A 19,857-nucleotide genomic window follows, 5' to 3' on the forward strand; every position below is an offset into this window, starting at 1 on the left:
TTGTACCATAGGGGTTAGGTACAAATATTTTGGTAGTGGAAAAAAGTAAGAGCGAGAAAGGTAAAAATACAAAATTGTCCATGTAACATATTGATAAACTAAAATGTAAGTGTGAAAAAGCAAGGGTATGTTGGGTATTTGTAGTGTGAACACAAATAATTTTTTTTCCAAAGAGGAAATGGTGCAATATTTGTAAAACTTGCTAAAAAGGCAAGTGGTGCAATAATAAAAGAACGGAGGAAGTATATAGATTAAAAATTTATCTTAAAATTCAATAAACAAACCGGAAATCGCACAGGGCACTAATTAAAAATAGTATATATAGATATATAGAATTGAGATCATGTGATAACCAAGGTGAATAATAGGAACTAGGAACCAATCTCAACCTTTAATCACGCTACATCCGACGGCTCACATCTCACCTGCATTCATTAATGGCATTTTCGTAATTTTTGCGAATTTTAAAACTTTTTTTTCCAGTTTTTTAACTTTTAAGGCAATTTTATTTATTTTATGACTAATTTCATTTACTTTTACTAACTTTTCATTTACTTTTTAGAAATGAAACTGGAAATCACTTTATAAAGTTGAAATATTACGAAAATGTCATTAATAACACGGGAAGCATATTGATCGTCCGATTAACATGGTTTAAGGGCCTAGATTAGTTCCTAGTTCTTATTAGTCGTGGTTCTCATTATAACTTGATTCGATATGTACACTACGTATCTTTAAAAAATTAAAAACATTAAATAAAAAAATTAAATTGTCAAACAAATAGAATAACGACACGTGTCCCGAATACCTATATACTAATCAAGTCAGCAACCGGTTATAACCTTTTTAAAGCGAATACTCCCCAAAGTTTGTATTATTCAGAAATAATCAAAAGATCTACTCCATACTTATATTTGGCAGATCGCTTAAAATTTGTATTATTTTTGACAATTTTTTCCTTATTTATTTTTTTTTATTTTTTTTATGTATAAGATTTGCGAGCATTCTTTGTTTATTTAATTTTTAATGTATAATATTTGCAAGCATTCTTTATTTGTTTAATTTTCTTAAGATGTATAGGATAATATATATTTTTTTTCTTAAAGATTACCCATAAACTTATTTGGATAATTGTAATTGTTATTTTGTATGAACAATTGAACAATATGCTAAATTATGATTGCGAAAGGGAATTATGACAAGTATAATATTTAATTAGTTATATTATTTAATGAATTTTTTAAATATTCTAAACTTGTAATCAAATACATTTATGGAGAAAATATGCTATATGAAGTATGTCAGTATTTTGACTAAGTAGTACTCGTACTTCGTATTTAGGACTTTTTAAGCCGTAAAACTTTAACTATTTAAGTACGAGTATTTGTTTGTTTCTACATTTTTTTTTTTCAAATTAAGCAATATTCATTTGTCCCCCTTGTAGCTCCGCCACTGACTAAAAGGTCCCTGTAAGTCATCATGTATATGAAAATGCTATTTGATTGACGAATTTTGTCAATCTATCTTGGAGATTGCTTGGTGAATTACAGTTTATCAAATCCAATGAGTCCTTTTTATTTATTACGACGTAGTATTGTAAGCATTGAGAAATGAACATGCTAGTTATGATTTTTATAGTTGTTCAAAATTGATGGCAGACACTTGCATGCATGGCTTTTGCCATTTCAGAGTACTTACAAAGTAAACACAAGTACGTGTATACTTAAATGACTTTTAAAAGAATTGAAAACTGCATTTCACAATATGGAGCTGTATAAAATTCCATAAATCATGCATTTTTAACAATATCAATCTTCTGCTTGGGTGAACCAGTAATTCGCTCATTAACCATTACCACCAGGCACCAGCTTGATGAATTCTTCTACGCTGCTGTAAACGAGTTCCAAGAAGTGTTGTTCTTACTGTTGTTAGCTTTCCAACAACATCACTCATGTCCAACCTCTCTCGCGGTGTCTCGATTGAGCAAGAAAGAGCGATTTCAAGTACCGAAATTAATGCCTCCAATATCATGATGTTATTAGTCTCCACTCCGCTTATGTCTGCTAGAAGAATATGATCTAGAATCTCAGTTACGCGTTAAGGCAGAGCGCCTTTCACAAAGCTATGTAGACTTAGACCCTCTTTAAACATATCATTTGTAGGCCTTCTTCCTGTAAACAATTCTAGTACAAGAATCCCGAAACTATAGACGTCGCCACTAGTAGACACTTCATTTCCCAGTCCATATTCTGCACCACACCATACGTTTTGCAAGTGTTATTATGGAAAAAAATTTGGAATTTTTAAAAAAAATTGGCACATAAAATAAAATTCACACCATTATTACCTGGAGGAGCATAACCAATTGTTCCTCTAACACCAATAGAGCTAGATTGACTAGTATGAATGGCGTTGTTGGCTTCTGAGAAGAACTTGGCTAGTCCAAAGTCGCCGACATGTGCAACCATATCATCATCGAGGAGGACATTACTCGCCTTGAGGTCGCAGTGAGCTATGGAATCCCCATGGTGATGGTGAAGATAATCCAAAGCAAATGCGACATCAATTGCAATATCGAGTCTTTGATAAAGATTCAAGTACTTCGAGGTATCATTTGTGCCTTCGACGACACTAGTTGTCTCAGGTGGATGCAACCAATCTTCCAAGCTGCCATTCGACATGTACTCATAAACCAAAGCCTTGAAATCTCTACCTTGATGATCAATGCTTGAACAAGCTGTTATCACCTTAACAAGATTACGATGTCGAATGCTTTGAAGTACTCCACATTCAGCCAAAAAACTCTTCAAAGCACCGCGATACTCTAGATTAAATTTCTTGATGGCAACGATACTTGATCCTTCCTCGTCGAGAGTTCCCTTGTATACAACCCCAGAAACACCACTACCAAGCACATTTTCGGAGGAAAAGCCGTTTGTAGCTTTAAGCAACATTTGATAAGAAATATTCGGAAAATTTTCTATATCATTGTTAGAAGCAACATGTTCCTTTGCCCTTTTACTCTTCCAGAAATTGCATAATAACAACACAAGTATAGACACGAACAAACAAACTCCAGCAATCCCAAAAAGAACCGCGATTATCAATTTTTTCCTATGCTCCACTCTTCTTTTATGGGTGTCGCGGGTGAACCTACACTTGGGCAACTTTAACTCGGGTATGCCTCCGCATAGATGACTATTCCCACCAATCAAAAGACCGCTTGTATTACTAAAGATTCCATTTGTGGGTACTTCACCTTCAAGGTTATTGTATGATATATCTAGGTTTTGCAACTGTAGGCTGCTTATAAATTTCGGGATTTCACCGGATAAGTTGTTGTATGACAAATCCAACCCAAGAAGACCCTTTAATGTTTGCAATGATTCAGGGATAGTGCCATAAAAATTGTTTTGCCATAAGTTTAATAACTCTAACGACGTACAACTACCAAGAGAGCTTGGTATGTGACCTGATAACTTGTTTTGAGAAACATCAAGGGCGTTAAGATTACTCAGATGCCTAACTTCGTCGGGAAGAGGGCCGGTTAGCTGGTTTCCAGATAGATCGAGTCCAATAGACAAGGAGGTAAGACTGAAAATTATGGAGGGTATCTTGCCGCTAAGACTGTTATTACAAAGAGATAAAAATATGAGGGATCCACAATTTCCTAAACTCGAAGGTATTTGGCCATCGAGATCATTGTTACACAAGTTAAAAATAGATAACATGGTTAAGTTTCCGATTGAGGGTGGAATGACTCCTGATAAATGATTATTGTTTAAATAAAGACCTCGGAGGGCTTTGAATTTTCCAATCCCTTGCGGAATGGTCCCAACAATTGCGTTGTCATTGGCCGCGAAGTATTGTAGTTCGGCTAAGTTTTCAATGCAGCTTGGAATTTCTCCGGCTATGTTGTTATCATTTATTACCAACATAGTAAGAGATGAAAATTTACATATGGTTTTAGGAAAAATTCCTTTAAAGTTGTTTTTGCTCAACTCTAACCATTGCAAATTGGTTGCATTGGCCAAAGAAGAAATGAAATCCAGATCTCCAGCTTGGCCATTCCCTAAGGAGTTCTCGTCGAGGCTAAGTCTAGTAAGATTTGTTAACTTATGCAAAGAAGGAACTTGTCCTTGAAGATTGTTACTTGAAAAAAACAAGCGTTTCTAGATTTGTGAGATTGGATATCGAAGTTGGAATTTCTCCACTAAATCGATTTCCAGCTATAGAAAACCATTCAAGAAATGGAAGAGTGTTACCTAAACCCGAAGGAAGGTTTCCTTCCAAGTCATTTTGGGATAGTCCTAATTCTTTCAATAAAGACAGGTTAAAGATCGAGGGTGGTACTACTCCCGAAAGCTTATTATTGGATAGATACAAACTGGTTAGGTTCTTTAAATTGCCTATACTATCTGGGATCCTTCCTACTAAATTGTTTCCGATTAGAGATAGCATTGAAAGCGATGATAAGTTTCCTATAGATGAAGGAATGTTACCGGTCAAGTTGTTCTCTCCCAAAAGAAGAAACTTCAAATGTGACATCGAACCAAGTGTAGACGGGATTTCTCCCACTAAATTGTTACCCTCGAAGCTTACACCAATGAGGCTATAGCAACCTTCTATACTCGACGGAATTTCCCCTCCGATGGAATTATTATTCAACCCAAGACGTTGCAGCCTATGCAAACGACCAATTTCGGATGGGATTATGCCAGAAAAACTGTTATCATAAAGGATCAACTTATTTAAGAAGCTTAAATTTCCAAGATGAGGCGAAATAGTACCTGTGAGCTTGGAGGAGTTCAAGTCTAGTGTTGTCACTCTTTGGTGTCGATGACCACAAGTAACGCCGTACCACTCACAAAAATGGATGGTGTCATTCCATGAGCTCATGACACCAAAAGGATCATCAGTTATTCCTGCCTTGAATTCGATCAATGCTAGCTTGTCTGTTTCGTTGTTCCCAGCTATCGCGAATGAGAGACAACACATCAATAACAATGAAGTAGTAGCACATATGAGCTCGTATACATGAGACATAGCTAGCTATGTATAACTCTTGTGATCAAAAGAAAAATTAATCAAGGCCAATTATGTATGTATATTCATCAACAGACTTATTGTAAGCAGATTTTATGCTACTACAATATCGTAAGAATTTATATAAATGATTCATCACTAAATAACATAAAATCATCTTTCAAAAAAAAAAAAACATAAAATCAGTGTGAACATTGGTAAAAGAATACGAGTGTAGTAGGTATGTGTAAGTTGTGGAGGACCGTTTACTAGTCTTGGATCATAAACTACTTTAAACGAAAATCTATCCAATTTTGGTATATTAAATTTAACACTTGAATTATTATACTATATTTTTTCCAACAACTAGCATATTTATGCTCTTCATTAGTGACCACCAATTTGGACTTGCAAAAGCTAAGGAGTTTGATGGAGGAAGAAAACTATTGGGATTAAATTTTAAGGATAATATTAAATCTGTAATGTTTCTTCTACCTCCGTTACAGGTTATGTGCAACGATGTGCAACGATTTGACAAAAAGCAGAGAGGGAAAATGTCTAATCGTTGCACATAACTTGTAACGGAGGTAGTAGTAAAAATTATGGTGCATGAGTTTGATAAATATAATCTTTTTTTTTTTTTTTTGAGGGAAAATATAATTTTATTTGATTCAGATTAATGTGTAATTTTAAAAATTATGGTGCATGAGTTCGATAAATGTAATCTTATTTGATTCATATTAATGAGTAATTTTAAAATAGGAGTATTGTATCATGTATTGTACTCCGTATTTTTTAATATTTGTATAACTGGTATTTAAGGAAAGTATTTAAAGATATACCTAGTATATATATATATATATATATATATATATATATATATATATATATATATATATATATATATATAGTGTTTCACTCGGTTCATCCTTTTTGGGCTAATCCGAATTCGAGATCAGTTGTGGATGGTATAAATGTTTATATTATACATGTGCATAAAATTTGTGCAACAAGCAAACACGCAATCATTACAAATTAAAATTTCTACGTGATAGCTTCACAATAAGCAGATGCTTATTGACTTGCTGACTCGATGCGAGAGACGACTCCTAGATGATCAGCGACGACTTGGAAAGTTGAAACCTATACTTTACCAAAAAAAAAATCATAAAAGCTATGGGATCTTTTCACACTTGGTCAAAAGTCATGCTTAAATTTTTGACACGAGCTAGAATGTGGATGATTAAAATATTATGATACATACAGTCCACTAAAAGAAACAAAGGAAGTATAATATTTTGATTAATAATAAAATAAAATTTTATACGAGTACATGGTATGTAGATTTTAATATAGTAGAAGTCTAGAAGTGTATAATTTGTACACTTAGGGGGTGTTTGGTATGAAAATTTGTATCATAGGAAACGTAAACAAATAAGTGTTTTCGTTTCTATTAGTTTGGTATGAGCTATAAGTAACAAATACCATTTCCAAAGGGTAACAAAATCCCCCACATTGTTACCCTTATCCAACTAGTGGAAACAAAATGTGTTTCCCTCCTCAATCATAAACTCCTCAATTTGTTTCCATTTTATAAAGATACCAAACATATATCAAAGGTAACGTGTATCATTACCCTTTCCCTTACTTATATAAATCCTTTCCATTCCGTTTATGGAATTTATACCAAACGCCCCCTTAGTTACAATACCTAAATTTATAAATATTAAACCACAAACTCCAAGTATCATCCCCTTTCAAAATAGTTCAATTGATAATTTAGTATATGTATCGAATGATATTTCTTTCATTGTCTCCAATCTTCATACTTAACACTTTCAATGAATATGCCATACATTTTTTTTCATAAGAAAAAATGTTAATTATTTGGGAAATTCTCAATGGTAACACTAAACTTTTTAATTTTCTAAGTGGTAAATTACAAAAATTCTTATTATCCTTGGTAAACTTTAATTTATTATAAGGAAATTTTAGATTTTAACACCACACAAAAACCCGAAAATGGTTTTTAACACCTCCATAAAAAAAAATTGATTTTAACACCACACAAAATAACAAAAATTTGGTATTACCACCACTTAACGGATTCCGTCCAAAAATTCCGTTAAGTGGGGCCTCAGTGACACGTGTCACCATTTTAGTTGTTTTAAAAAAAATAAAAAAACCCTAAAACTACCCCAGCCACCCCAGCCCCACCACCGCGCCACCACCGCCAACCACAGACCTACCCCTTCCCTCCCCGAAACCACCACCGGCCGTGACGCCTTCACACCCCAACCCAGATGAACCCTCCCCCACCCTTTCCCGCAATGGCTTCGCTCCCAAAAACGACCAAACCCAAAATCTCCTTCCCCAATACGGTCGCGATTCCGGCCACAATTGGACGAAATTGGCCGGTTTTGGGGTTGAGTTGCCTTAATCGGCCGATTTTGACCATTTTTGGCCTGAATCGTGACCGTATTAGGGAAGGAGGGTTTTGGGTTAGGTGGTTTTTGGGGGCGAAGCGGTTGCGGGAAAGGGAGGGGGAGGTTTCAGCTAGGTTGGGTGAGCGAAGGCGTCGCTGGTGGTGGTTTTTGGGAGGGCAGGGGTGGGTGGTTAGGTGGTGGTGGCGCGGCGGCGGGGCTGGGGTGGCTGGGTAGTTTTAGGTCTTTTTATTTTTTTTTTAATTTTTTGGCCAATAAGAAAGCGACACGTGGCACTTAACTGATTCCGTTTAGGAATCCGTAAAGTGGTGGTAATACCCATTTTTTGTTAGTTTGTGTGGTGTTAAAATCAATTTTTTTTATGGAGGTGTTAAAAACCATTTTCGGGTTTTTATATGGTGTTAAAATCTAAAATTTCCTTATTATAATTTTCAATGGTGAACTTAATGAAGCAATTTAGTTAATATAAAACCATGGTTAACATCTTTTTATAATAAAAAAATAAAAATTCCTAAAATATCCTCACTTAATATACTTAAATCCCTAAAATGTCATCACCTCACTCAAACTCAACATATCGTCATCAAGATCATCATCTTCATCATCTCTTTCTTCCTCTTCACCTTTCCAACAAGAACACAAACACCGAACAACCACCATTTCAACCACCACAATTAACCACCTGCCACACCTTGTTGCACATTCACGGTACACCACCAAACAACCTTTGAACTGCCACCACCGCACCTGCTAACAACAACCCACCGCACCTGCCAACAACAACCCACAATAACAACAACAAAAAACACCCACCATTCAGCCACTACAATATCAGCCATCGAAAGACACAACAACCAACCACAACTACCACCTTCACCCAATTATTGCTGCTTCGCCCACCAACAACACCGTCAATTACATCGATTCGCCACCAAACCACACCTTCGAACAACCACCAATTCTCACTCCAATAGCCCGCAACACCAATCGCACCTCTATATCCCGCAATCACCAATTCGCCACCGCAAACAGCAATTCCGCAACCAATTGTAGCGATTCCCCACCCCTCCTGCACCTAAAGCTTCGAGAATTGGAGAAACCCATGATTTTCGACCATCCCGAAGCCCTAATTATCTTATTTCATTTAAGGATGAGAGATTGATCTAGAATTTGGGATTTCAAGGAGGGGGTTTTAGGGCTGAGGGTGTTGATTTCACTCAGTTATGTGAGGGGCTGGCGATTTAGGGGGAATAGAGAGGTGCGGTAGGGGGAGGTCGGTGCGCCGGTGAAGGGGAGGCTGGGCGTCGCATGAGTGGGGCGGGGCCGCGGGGGAGAAGTGGCTGATTGTTAGGGATGGGTAATTTTTTAAAGAAAAAAAATCTAAAATAAATGTAAAAAAAATAAAAATGAAATAAAAACTAACTATAGTTAAACATTAAGTTAAAATTTATCATTAAGTTCACCATTGAAAATTATAATAAATTAAAGTTTACCAAGGATAATAAAATTTTTTGCAATTTACCACTGAGAAAATTAAAAAGTTTAGTATTACCATTGAGAATTTCCCTAATTACTATTGAAAATAATTTATTGTAATTTAGTTTACTTTATACGGAGTACATTTCTGTATATTACACGGGTCAAAAGGTTAGTTAATGATCAAAGATAAAGTTAAACTGTACAAGATCAAATATTTTTGTAAATGTCGTACTCCTCTGTTTTTCAAAGTTAAAATAACATAGTAGAAAATCAATAGAGTACATGCTTTTTTGATATTTATTGAATGTTAATAACGGAGTATCTGATATCAAGCAGACGTAATTTTCTCCATTATTATAAGCTTAGAACATAAATACACACAAGAACATCGATAACTCTTTTGATCCTACTATGCATGGGTTGTTCTCATTCTTAATTGTACTACTACACAAACTTCCTCATAGGCAGAGTAATTAACTTGATTCAATTCGACATCGATCACTCTTTTGATCCTACATTGAGAAAATGAACAAATAAGGTACTCATATAATTTCATATCAATCAGGTGAAAATCTCAAAGATATGTATAAGTTGAATCATTACCCATTAGAATGACCCTCCTTTGTCGTAAACGAGTTCCAAGGAACTTGCTCCTTATCGATGATAGCTTTGCAACAACATCGCTCATTTCCAACCTTTCTCGCGGCACTTCAGCTGAGCAAGAGAGTGCTACTCCAAATATCGAAGTCAAGGCCTCCAACATTACTCTACTACTCGTATCATTAGTCTCCTCTTGATCTATATCTTGAAAAAGAGCGCGATCTAGAATTGAGTTCATCTGTTCCGGCAAAGCTTCTTTCACAAAGTGATGTAGGCTCAGCCCACCTTCGAACATTTGATCAGTAGGCCTCTTACCTGTAAACATCTCAAGTAAAAGGATCCCGAAACTATAGACATCCCCGCTAGTAGACACCTCGTTTCCCAAACCATACTCTGCAGTTGTTACAAATATACGAAATTGATTTGATGAATAAAAAAAGGTTTGGTACATAGTACTCTACATTAAAAAAAAAAACCGATACTATTTTAGAAAATGTAACAAATATTCCGAACATGAGATATCTTTGTGACTATTATAGTTACCTGGAGGAGTGTAGCCGATAGTTCCCCTTACTCCAATAGAGCTGGACGACTGATTTACATGAGAGTTGATGATGTCTTGTAGGAGAAACTTGGCTAGCCCAAAGTCACTAACACGCGCAACCATTTCATCGTCAAGGAGAACATTGCTTGGCTTAAGGTCACAATGAACTATGGAAGCACCACAATGATGGTGAAGATAATCCAAAGCAAATGCAACATCGATCACAATGTCAAGCCTTTGGCGAAAATTCATATTCCTTGAGCCATTACTTGTGCCTTCGACACTAATGATTGCTTCCGATGGATGCAACCAATCATCCAAGCTCCCATTTCCCATGTACTCATAAACCAAAGCCTTGAAATCTCTTCCTTGATAATCCACACTCGAACAAGCTGTTATCACCTTAACTAGATTTCGATGCCTAATGCTTCTGAGGGCCTCACATTCAGCCATGAAACTCTTCAACGCACCACGATACTCTAGACTAAACACCTTGATGGCAACAGTTGGTCCGTTATCATCGAGAACTCCCTTGTAAACAACCCCAAATGTACCACTGCCAATTAAATTGTTTGAGGAGAACTCATTTGTGGCTTTTAGAAGAGTTTGGTAAGACAAATTAGGAAAATTTTCGGAAACTTCAGAAGCTAAAATTTCTTTATTAGAGTTCCTACTCTTTCTTTTCTTGAATATATATAATGATACAAGTAAAGCCACAAACAAAATAACCCCACAAACCCCAGAAACAATTGCTGCTTTTAATTTCTTCTTATGCTTCTTCGGCTTTCTTTTCTGAGTGTCGCGGCTAAAATCATTGCAATGAGGCAATTTTAACTCAGAAATTCCTCCACAAAGCATATTGTTTCCATCTAGTACAACACTACTCGCGTTGCTAAAGATTCCACCAATTGGTACTTCACCTTGAAGACTATTATGAGATAAATCGAGGCCCTCTAGGAATTGGAACCTCGATAAATACTTAGGGATTTCGCCAGATAAATTGTTGTGTGACAAATCTAACCAATAGAGACCTTTTAACGTCTCCAATGTAAAAGGAATGGTGCCATAGAAATTGTTGTCGCGCATGTAGAGGTACTCTAACGACACACAACTATCAAGAGAGCTTGGTATTCGACCTAATAACATGTTACGCGACACATCAAGGGCACCAAGACTATTTAGTTGGCCGACTTCTTCAGGGAGGGATCCGATAAGGTGGTTTCCGGATAAATTGAGCACCAAGGACAAGGCGGGGAGACTAAAAAGTTGTAACGGTATCCTGCCACTAAGATGGTTATTAGAAATATCCAATCCTGTTAGCAGACTACAATTTCCAAGAGATGATGGTATTTCTCCTACAAGACTATTCTCGGAAAAGCCGAAAATAGACAATTTTGTTAAGTTTCCGATTGAAGGTGGAATAACTCCGGACAAATTGTTATTTCGTAGAAGTAAAAAGTAGAGGTATTGAAGCTTCCCTATGCTATGGGGAATGACCCCCGAAAGTGCATTTTGATCAGCAGCAAAATATTGCAATTTTGCTACGTTTTCAATACAATTTGGTATTTCTCCAATTAAGTGGTTTTGGCTTAGTATTATATAGGTAAGTGATGAGAAATTACAAATGATTTTAGGAAAAACTCCCGCGAAATTATTTTGACTTATGTCTAACGCTTGTAAATTGGTAGCATTGGCCAAGGAAGATACAAATTTCAAATCATCAACATGGCCGTACCCAAGTGAGTTAGTATAAAGGCCGAGGCGAGTAAGCTTTACTAGCTTGTGCAAACAAGGAACTTGGCCTCGAAGATTGTTCTCACCTAATTGGAGAACTTCTAGATTTGAGGAATTGGATATCGAAGCTGGAATTTGTCCAACAAATCAATTATTTGATATTGAAAACAGCTGAAGATGTGGCAACGCGTTGCCAAAATCTAGAGGAAGGCTTCCTATCAAGTCGTTATAACTTATATCTAAAGTTGTCAATAGTGAAAGGTTAAAGATCAAGTGTGGAACAACTCCAAAAAACTTATTGTTTTGTAATTGTACAACGGCAAGGTTTTTTAGTTTTCCTAGACCAAATGGGATCCTTCCGAACAAGTTGTTTTGAGCAATCGAGAGTGTCGAAAGGGATGATAAGTTCCCGAGAGATGAAGGAATGTTGTCTGTTAAGTTGTTACTTGACAAGTAAAGATATTGCAAATGTGATAGGGAACCAAGTGTAGGAGGGATTTCTCCCACCAACATATTAGTATCGAGGCTAATATCGACAAGTCGATAGCAACTTGATATGTTCGATGGAATTTCCCCTCCAATGGAATTATTATACAGCCATAAAAATTGCAACCTTTGCAAATGACTAATTTCTCGCGGTATTGTTCCTTCAAAAGTATTGTTTTGAAGGTACAACTCCCTTAAGAAGCTCAAATTACCAAGATGAGGAGAGAGGATACCTGTGAGTTGTAATGAATGCAAGTCAAGTTTCACGACTCGTTCGTGCCTTCGACCACAGGTTGTAGGGACGCATATGTGCAAAATGTGGAGAACAGACTTTAGGAGTTTAGGACAGCCTCTATGTAGTACATTTTTGACTTTTATTTTGGACACATGCTTTTTCTTTTTTCTTATTTTTTTTTTTTTTTTTTTTTTTTATAAAGATTTTTTACAATTTTTGGCTCGAACCCTCAACCTCTAATAAGACATATGACTAATTAATCATCTAAGCCAATATCAACTATGTTATTTGTATGGACAAAAATTCATACAAGTACAAACCACAAGGTTTAATTAAAAAATTTTAAAAAAAAAACTACATTTAAAGAATAACTCAATTTTGGTTTCATGGTGACAATTGCAGTTTTAAAAAAACCTTTTTAAAAAATTACTGATTGTACGTCTACAACAATAGCAACCCGGGGCAACGCCCGGGGTCACTCACTAGTTATTCATTATATAGCAATTGAATATAGAGACCATTATAATTGATAGTGAAGGGTGCCCTCAATTAGTGCCATCAATTATGGACCATAGTTTAGTCACCACTACTAGTGCTTGTGACTTTGTGAACGATCACTAGGAGGTTGTGGGCAATAGCCTGGAAAATGTGGGTGTATAAGCCAAATACATCGAAATTTTTTCCACGAAATCTAGCTTCGATTCTTACTCTGCTCAATAGTCAATCGCTAATAATTGACTACAACATGTACATATCGGGTACTAGTTACCTTCGTTAGTAAATCTTGAATACATCACATATACTTTGTGGCTTTTGTGCATCCCCTGATCTTCTTGTATTTCATAATTCTCTTATCATTTTCTCTAAATTAGTTCTTTAAGTGAACATACACTATTATTCTCCTGCAGAAATTTGTCCATCATAATAGAACAGCTTTGCAGCAGTTTATATCGCTTCTCATGCTTGTTTATACACCAGTTATTGCTAAATCGTACCTGCAAGCTTCAATTAATTCAAGAGATAATCAAAACTCAAACATTCTCAACTTATACAATTAGATGCTGTATTAGGATAATTGTAAATTTGATGCTAAATAAAAAAAAAAACAAAAATGGCAACCTTATTAAACCTGATCTTGCTGACTCTCGAATCTTTGCAAAACCAATAATAGTCATACACACAAGAAATTACATACAGTTATATAATAATACAATTAATACGTTTCTGAAATCAATCAGCAGTAACAAATCCAAGCTTTTAAGGGATACTTCGTATATAATAAAGGCACAAGGGATCCTCACAACCTTGATGATCACTACAACACTGCTTACTGATCAAAAGAGCTAAGCAGCTTTGCAGAACATCAATCACCGCGTCCACCTGCAGCCAGAAGGAACTAATTTACATCTGATAGGATTTTAAATAGCACGGTGTAATCAAGGGAAAATCAAACTTAGCTTTTACTTAAAAAAACTCATCAGAAAATGAGATATACAGCAGGTGTAGAATCTTTACCTGCAAGGATTCTTCGCCTTTGTTGACGACGAGTTCCAACGAGCTTGTTTCTAATAGATGATAGCTTAGCAGAAACATCACTCATGGACAATCTATCATGTGGAAGCTCCGCAGAGCAAGAAACTGCTATGCCAAGAATTAACACAATAGACTCCAACATTGCCCTGCTACCTGTCTCTTCTCCAACTATGTCTAAAAGAACAGGATTATCTAAAATTTCGGTCACCCCTTCAGGAAGAGCTGCTTTCACAAAGTTATGGAGGTTCATACCCCCTCTAAACATTTCATTAGTAGGCCTCTTTCCAGTGAATAGTTCCAGTAACAGAATCCCAAAACTATACACATCGCCATAAGTAGATGCCTCATTTCCCAAACCATATTCTGCATTAAATCATACCACAAATGTTATATAACCAGGAATATTATTGAATAAGGTGAAAATAACAAAATTAAAGCTTAATGAAGTTATGATCATAGATCAACTGTATAAAAAATGCTAGGGATGTGAGTAGCTCATAACCTGGAGGAGCATAGCCAATAGTTCCCCTGAAACCAATAGAGTTGGACTGATTTGCAGAGCTACTAACATCTTCTGAAAGAAATTTAGCCAAACCAAAGTCACCAAGATGTGCGACCATCTCATTATCAAGGAGAACGTTGCTTGGTTTGAGGTCACAATGAACTATAGATGCCCCACAACTATGATGAAGATACTCTAAAGCAAATGCAACATCAACAGCAATTTCAAGTCTGTGGCGGAAATTTAAGGTCCTCGGTGCATCTTGAAGCCCACTTATTGTTCTAGATGGATGCAACCAATCATCTAAACTCCCATTCACCATGTACGCGTAAACTAAAGCCTTAAAATCATTTCCTTGATAATCAACACTTGAACAAGCTGATATCACCTTCACAAGATTCCGATGTCTGATGTTTCGAAGGACTTCACATTCTGCCATGAAACTCTTGCAACCACCATGATGCTCGAGTTTGAATACCTTGATTGCAGCTGTTGATATATTCTCATCGAAATTTCCGTTATACACAACCCCAAATGTACCACTGCCAATCAAATTTTCCTCAGAGAACCCATTTGTGGCTTTAAGAAGGGTTTGGTAAGACAAATTTGGAAGGTTTTCCAAATCACTAGAAATTTTGGTCGTCTTAGTTCCCCTTTTGTGCCGGAAGATGTATAACACATATAATGCCACCAGTGCAGTAACTCCGGAAATTGTAGAAAGAATAATCACCGTTAATTTCCTCCACGGTCTTCTTTTCTGGGTATTATTGAAATTGCAGTGGGGCAGCTTTAATTGAGGTATACCTCCACAGAGCCTATTGTTTCCATGTACCGAAAAGGCTGTTACATTGCTGAAGACTCCATCACTAGGTACTGCACCCTCAAGGTTATTGTATGATAGATTAAGTACTTGCAGCTGCAAACTTTTAAGAAAATTTGGAATTTTGCCTGATAATTTATTTCGTGACAAATCCAAAACACGAAGACCCTTTAATGTCACCAATGCATTTGGGATAGCACCTTGAAAATAGTTTCCCTCCATGCCTAGCATGTCTAACGCAATGCAGCTACTAAGGGAGCTTGGTATCTCACCTGAGAGCATGTTTCTAGAAACATTAAGCACCTCAAGATTATTCAATTGCTCAACTTCCTCCGGGAGAGACCCAACTAGGCGGTTGCTAGATAGATCAAGTAGCATAGACAAGGTGGAGAGACTAAAAAGTTGTGAGGGAATTCTCCCACTTAGATTATTATGGGAAAGATCTAATCCTAGCAGTGATCCACAATTTCCAAGAACTGAGGGTATTTCGCCTTCAAGACTATTATTATGAAGGTCAAAAAGAGTCATCATAGTTAAATTTCCAATTGAGGGTGGTATGACCCCTGAGAATTGGTTATCATTTAAACGTAACTCATGGAGTCCTTCAATCTTCCCTATACCTTGGGGTATAACCCCAGAGAGTAAATTGGCATGAACTCCAAGTATTTGTAATTTAGTCAAGTTTTCTATACATGTTGGAACCTCTCCAGTTATATCATTAAAGTAAAATGTCAGTACTGTAAGCATGGAGAAATTGCAGATAGTTCTGGGGATAATTCCTCCGAAATTATTTAGACTTATCTCAAACCGTTGTAGCATGGTGGCATTGGCCAAGGAAGAAACAAAGTTCAAATCAGAAGCTTGGCCCTTCCCAAGATAGTTATTGTTAAGGTTAAGGGCTTTTAGCTTTTCTAACTTATGAAGGGAAGGAACTTGTCCCTGAAAATTATTCGATGATAATATGAGAGATTCTAGATAAGAGGAATTGGATATCGAAGATGGGATGTATCCAGTAAACTGGTTCATTGCTACTGAGAATTGTTGAAGATACGGAAGAGTGTTTCCTAAATCAGAAGGAAGGTTCCCTTCCAAATTATTGACTCCTAAATCTAGAACTTCCATTAATGAGAGGTTAAAAATTGAGGGTGGAACCTTTCCGGACAACTTATTATCGACTAATGACAATTTGATTAATTTTTTAAGGTTGCCTAGGCTAAGAGGAATGCTTCCATGCAAGTTGTTTCTGGCAAAGTTTAGCACAGTTAGGGAGGATAAGTTCCCAAGGGATGAAGGGATAGTGCCTCTTAGGTGGTTTTGTGATAAGTAAAGAAATTGCAAATGTGACAAGAATCCAAGCTCATGCGGGATTTCTCCCACCAACTTGTTATTGAACAAGTCTAGCTTTACAAGGCTAGAGCATCCTGATATATTCGACGGAATTTCCCCTCCGATATAATTATTATATAGCCAGAGAGTCTGTAGCCTATGCAAACGACCAATTTCAGGCGGGATTGTGCCTTCGAAACTGTTATTTTGCAGCTGCAGAACTCTCAAAAAGCTTAAATTTCCCATAAAGGGAGAGATAGTACCTGAAAGCTTGGAGGATTGCAGGTCTAATGCCATCACTCTTTCATCCCTACGACCACAAGTAACGCCATGCCACGAACAAAAGTGGACCGTGTCATTCCATGACCTCATCACACCCAAAGGGTCATCAGTTGTTTTGGCTTTGATTTTTAGCAATGCTGTACGGTCCGTCTCACCATTCACAGCAGTAGAGGATTGGAAACAGTAAAACAGTGTAGTGACCAAAATAAACAAGTGATATGAGGAGTATAACATCTCTAAATTTTGGGGGAAATGGAAAATTAGTATCTTATTTAAAAGGGAAATCAAAGTCAAATAGCAATATAAAATCAAGAAGAGTGAAGTGCTTAAATAAGTATGTAGTGAATAATGTGGCCGAAAGTCTTGTGATTGGACATGAATTAATAAGTCCAAACAAAAAAAGGATGGCTAAGCAAGTTGTGACTGGCCCAACTAGTGCCCAAAGTTCTAAGTAAATATTTCGTTTTGATTTTAGAATAATAAATTAATATGTTCGAGCTGGTGATGTCCCAACAGCTACTTCTAATTATGTAATTAACAATTAATCTATGCAGCCTTGCTTTCAAAAAATAAAACAAAATTAATATGTTCAATTTTTGCATTGAATACTCAAAATTAGTTGAGAAACCAGTCCTCATTAATTCATTGGAAGACAATGGGAGATAGTGAGATAATATTAATACTATAAGATAATTGACATTATATGTTCATCCTCTATATAATAAAGAAAATTGATATATTACCAACCAACTAAGAAACAATCTTAATTATTCTAGACATTATAATCAATTATGTATATTATCTACTAGAAGACACACAAAGTGACTTTGACAACTTGGAGATAAATAACTACACTTCATAAGATAAATCACATGCCTCTAAAACTTAATTCATCATCAATTATAGACAAAGAAATCTAACCTTGAATACCAGCAACCAAACAGGTTCTTACTGCAACCATTTGTAGTCAATTCACACAGCAAGTTCATTCTGCATAATTGGTCCTCCACCATTTGGGATCACTATATCTGGTTCTCTGCACGATAACTCATATAATTACACCGGTGCAGATTTTCTATCAGCATAACTCGCCTCAATTGTTCTTGAGAACGTAAACATACAGCCCTTTAGCTTCAAGGAGAAATATTAGTCAGAAAACAGAAAATACGTGCAGAGGATGAGTAAATATTTTCAGCTAATTAATTATTAAATGACCAAAGCAAGTGGATAATCGTCTGTACTCTGCATCACATACAGCTAGCTAGTGAATGACAATATCAGAAAAGCTTTTGGAACTAACACTGAAACGTCTTACAAAAAATTTCATGAATTATTGTATCCTGTTGAACTTTGACACTGAATTTCTCATGGAAGTCGTATCATTATAGTATTCTAATGAAACATGAATACATCCAATAGATGCAGCAGCATCAACTCAAGTATATTCACATATGTCACTTACTAAGTAATAAAGTAAAGTCCACAAAAATCATCATGAAACAGAATACTCTGACAAAAATTACAGGTTGCAGAATATATAACACGATTTTTAACTGCAGAAGATGCAACAGTAGTTGATAAAAAAAAAAACTTACAGGAATTTCTACAACTGCTATTGTACTATGGCATTAGAAAGAGTATGCCCATATCAGCACCATGCACTGATAATTACATCATGGAACAATTCTAAGCTATAATGTTTAAAATAATCATGCTGCAACATAAGCTTCTAAAATAACTACGGAGTATTACGTTGGCAATCTGGAGTAAAAAAAAAGGGTAACTTTAAAATTTAAAGATGCAACAATACAGATATGGCATAGAATAAAATCATGAAGATTGTTTCACTGGTACAATAAAATTGACATCAGATTTTTTTTTTCTTCCATCCAAAAACAAAGAACAGCATATAACCAACCAACACTCCTCAGAGACATTGAAATATGGTGCATGATATTTTCTACAAAACAATGAAGGGCAAAGGATAGTAAAATTGGCAACTTAGAGAAAGATATACAGTTTAGAAATTATTAAACATAAGCCCTAGATTCCTCTCTGTACAGAAAACCTCAGGTTAGAAGGCTAATTATGAGGGGCGAAATAGCTTCCTAGGCCACTGATGGAGCATATGGGCCCCTTCTGATCTAAATTCTGCCCCACACGCCGCCCTCGTGCTTTTTACCACGAAATTCACCACTGCTGGTGTTACCTCCATTGGCATCGTGTACAAATATTCCTTGCCATTGAATTTTGATACGGAGTATTTATAGTACTATTCTACTGCAGAAGCTTTGTGCCAAAAAAAAACTTTCTCCCCGTCCCAAGCAAATGAAGCAATTCAGCCTTGGGATTTCCACAGAACAAGAAAGTGTACTTACCAGTAGTAATTTCAAGGGCTCAAGAAGCAAACTGCTAGTGCTCTCCTTTCCTGTTATGCTTTCAAGTAAGATATGATCAAGATGTTTTGCTGTGACACAATGTCTAGAGTTCTAGACTGATCTGGCATAAACTAATCAGAAAAGCTTTCTGAATTAACACTGACAGGTTGTCACGGGTATAACAAAGGTATTCGTAAATTATCATATTCTGCATAATATTTAAGGAAAATGTCAACATTCTACAATTGCTACATCATCCATCAGCCATAGTATATCCAATTGTTCATCAAAAAACAAAAAAAGAAAGATAAGATAGCCACACATAGCAACATCATGCTATATATACCATGAAACAATGCAAGTGTGTAGATAATTAAAGCACTGTTTTGCTGAAGATGCAACAACAGTTGTCCTAGCTTGTGGCACTTTCTGCAACAACTTCCCAGCATAGATGTTATGATGGCACGCA

At 36.1% G+C, this 19,857-nt stretch overlaps 2 protein-coding genes and 1 pseudogene across 2 annotated transcripts; all 3 read right to left on the bottom strand.

Annotated features, from left to right (window-relative positions):
* Positions 1-1,660: 1,660 nt before the first annotated feature.
* On the bottom strand, positions 1,661-5,046 carry LOC145589099 (uncharacterized; annotated as a pseudogene).
* Positions 5,047-9,239: 4,193 nt separating this feature from the next.
* On the bottom strand, positions 9,240-12,339 carry LOC145589100 (putative LRR receptor-like serine/threonine-protein kinase At3g47570). The gene is made up of 4 exons (XM_081645665.1): positions 12,273-12,339; positions 10,092-11,954; positions 9,552-9,941; positions 9,240-9,460 (listed from the first exon to the last, which is right to left on the bottom strand). The coding sequence occupies exons 1-4, from the start codon at positions 12,337-12,339 to the stop codon at positions 9,447-9,449; spliced, it is 2,334 nt and encodes a 777-aa protein (XP_081501791.1). The 3' UTR covers positions 9,240-9,446.
* Positions 12,340-13,548: 1,209 nt separating this feature from the next.
* Positions 13,549-19,270, bottom strand: LOC145588109 (uncharacterized). The gene is made up of 3 exons (XM_081644756.1): positions 14,583-19,270; positions 14,063-14,443; positions 13,549-13,927 (listed from the first exon to the last, which is right to left on the bottom strand). The coding sequence occupies exons 1-3, from the start codon at positions 17,242-17,244 to the stop codon at positions 13,911-13,913; spliced, it is 3,060 nt and encodes a 1,019-aa protein (XP_081500882.1). The 5' UTR covers positions 17,245-19,270; the 3' UTR covers positions 13,549-13,910.
* Between the last annotated feature and the right edge of the window lie 587 nt (positions 19,271-19,857).

Source organism: Chenopodium album, chromosome 17, assembly GCF_948465745.1.
Source record: "Chenopodium album chromosome 17, dcCheAlbu1.1, whole genome shotgun sequence".
Lineage (NCBI taxonomy): Eukaryota > Viridiplantae > Streptophyta > Magnoliopsida > Caryophyllales > Amaranthaceae > Chenopodium > Chenopodium album.

Coding starts and splice junctions, on each gene's coding strand:
- LOC145589100 (XM_081645665.1), bottom strand. CDS start 12,339: ATGTTGGTGGGAGAAATCCCTCCTACACTTGGTTCCCTATCACATTTG. Junction 11,955..12,272: donor GCAATATCTTTACTTGTCAA/GTAACAACTTAA, acceptor GACAAATTCCAG/CTTCGATATCCAATTCCTCA. Junction 9,942..10,091: donor TATCGGCTACACTCCTCCAG/GTAACTATAATA, acceptor TAACAACTGCAG/AGTATGGTTTGGGAAACGAG.
- LOC145588109 (XM_081644756.1), bottom strand. CDS start 17,244: ATGTTATACTCCTCATATCACTTGTTTATTTTGGTCACTACACTGTTT. Junction 14,444..14,582: donor TATTGGCTATGCTCCTCCAG/GTTATGAGCTAC, acceptor GATTTAATGCAG/AATATGGTTTGGGAAATGAG.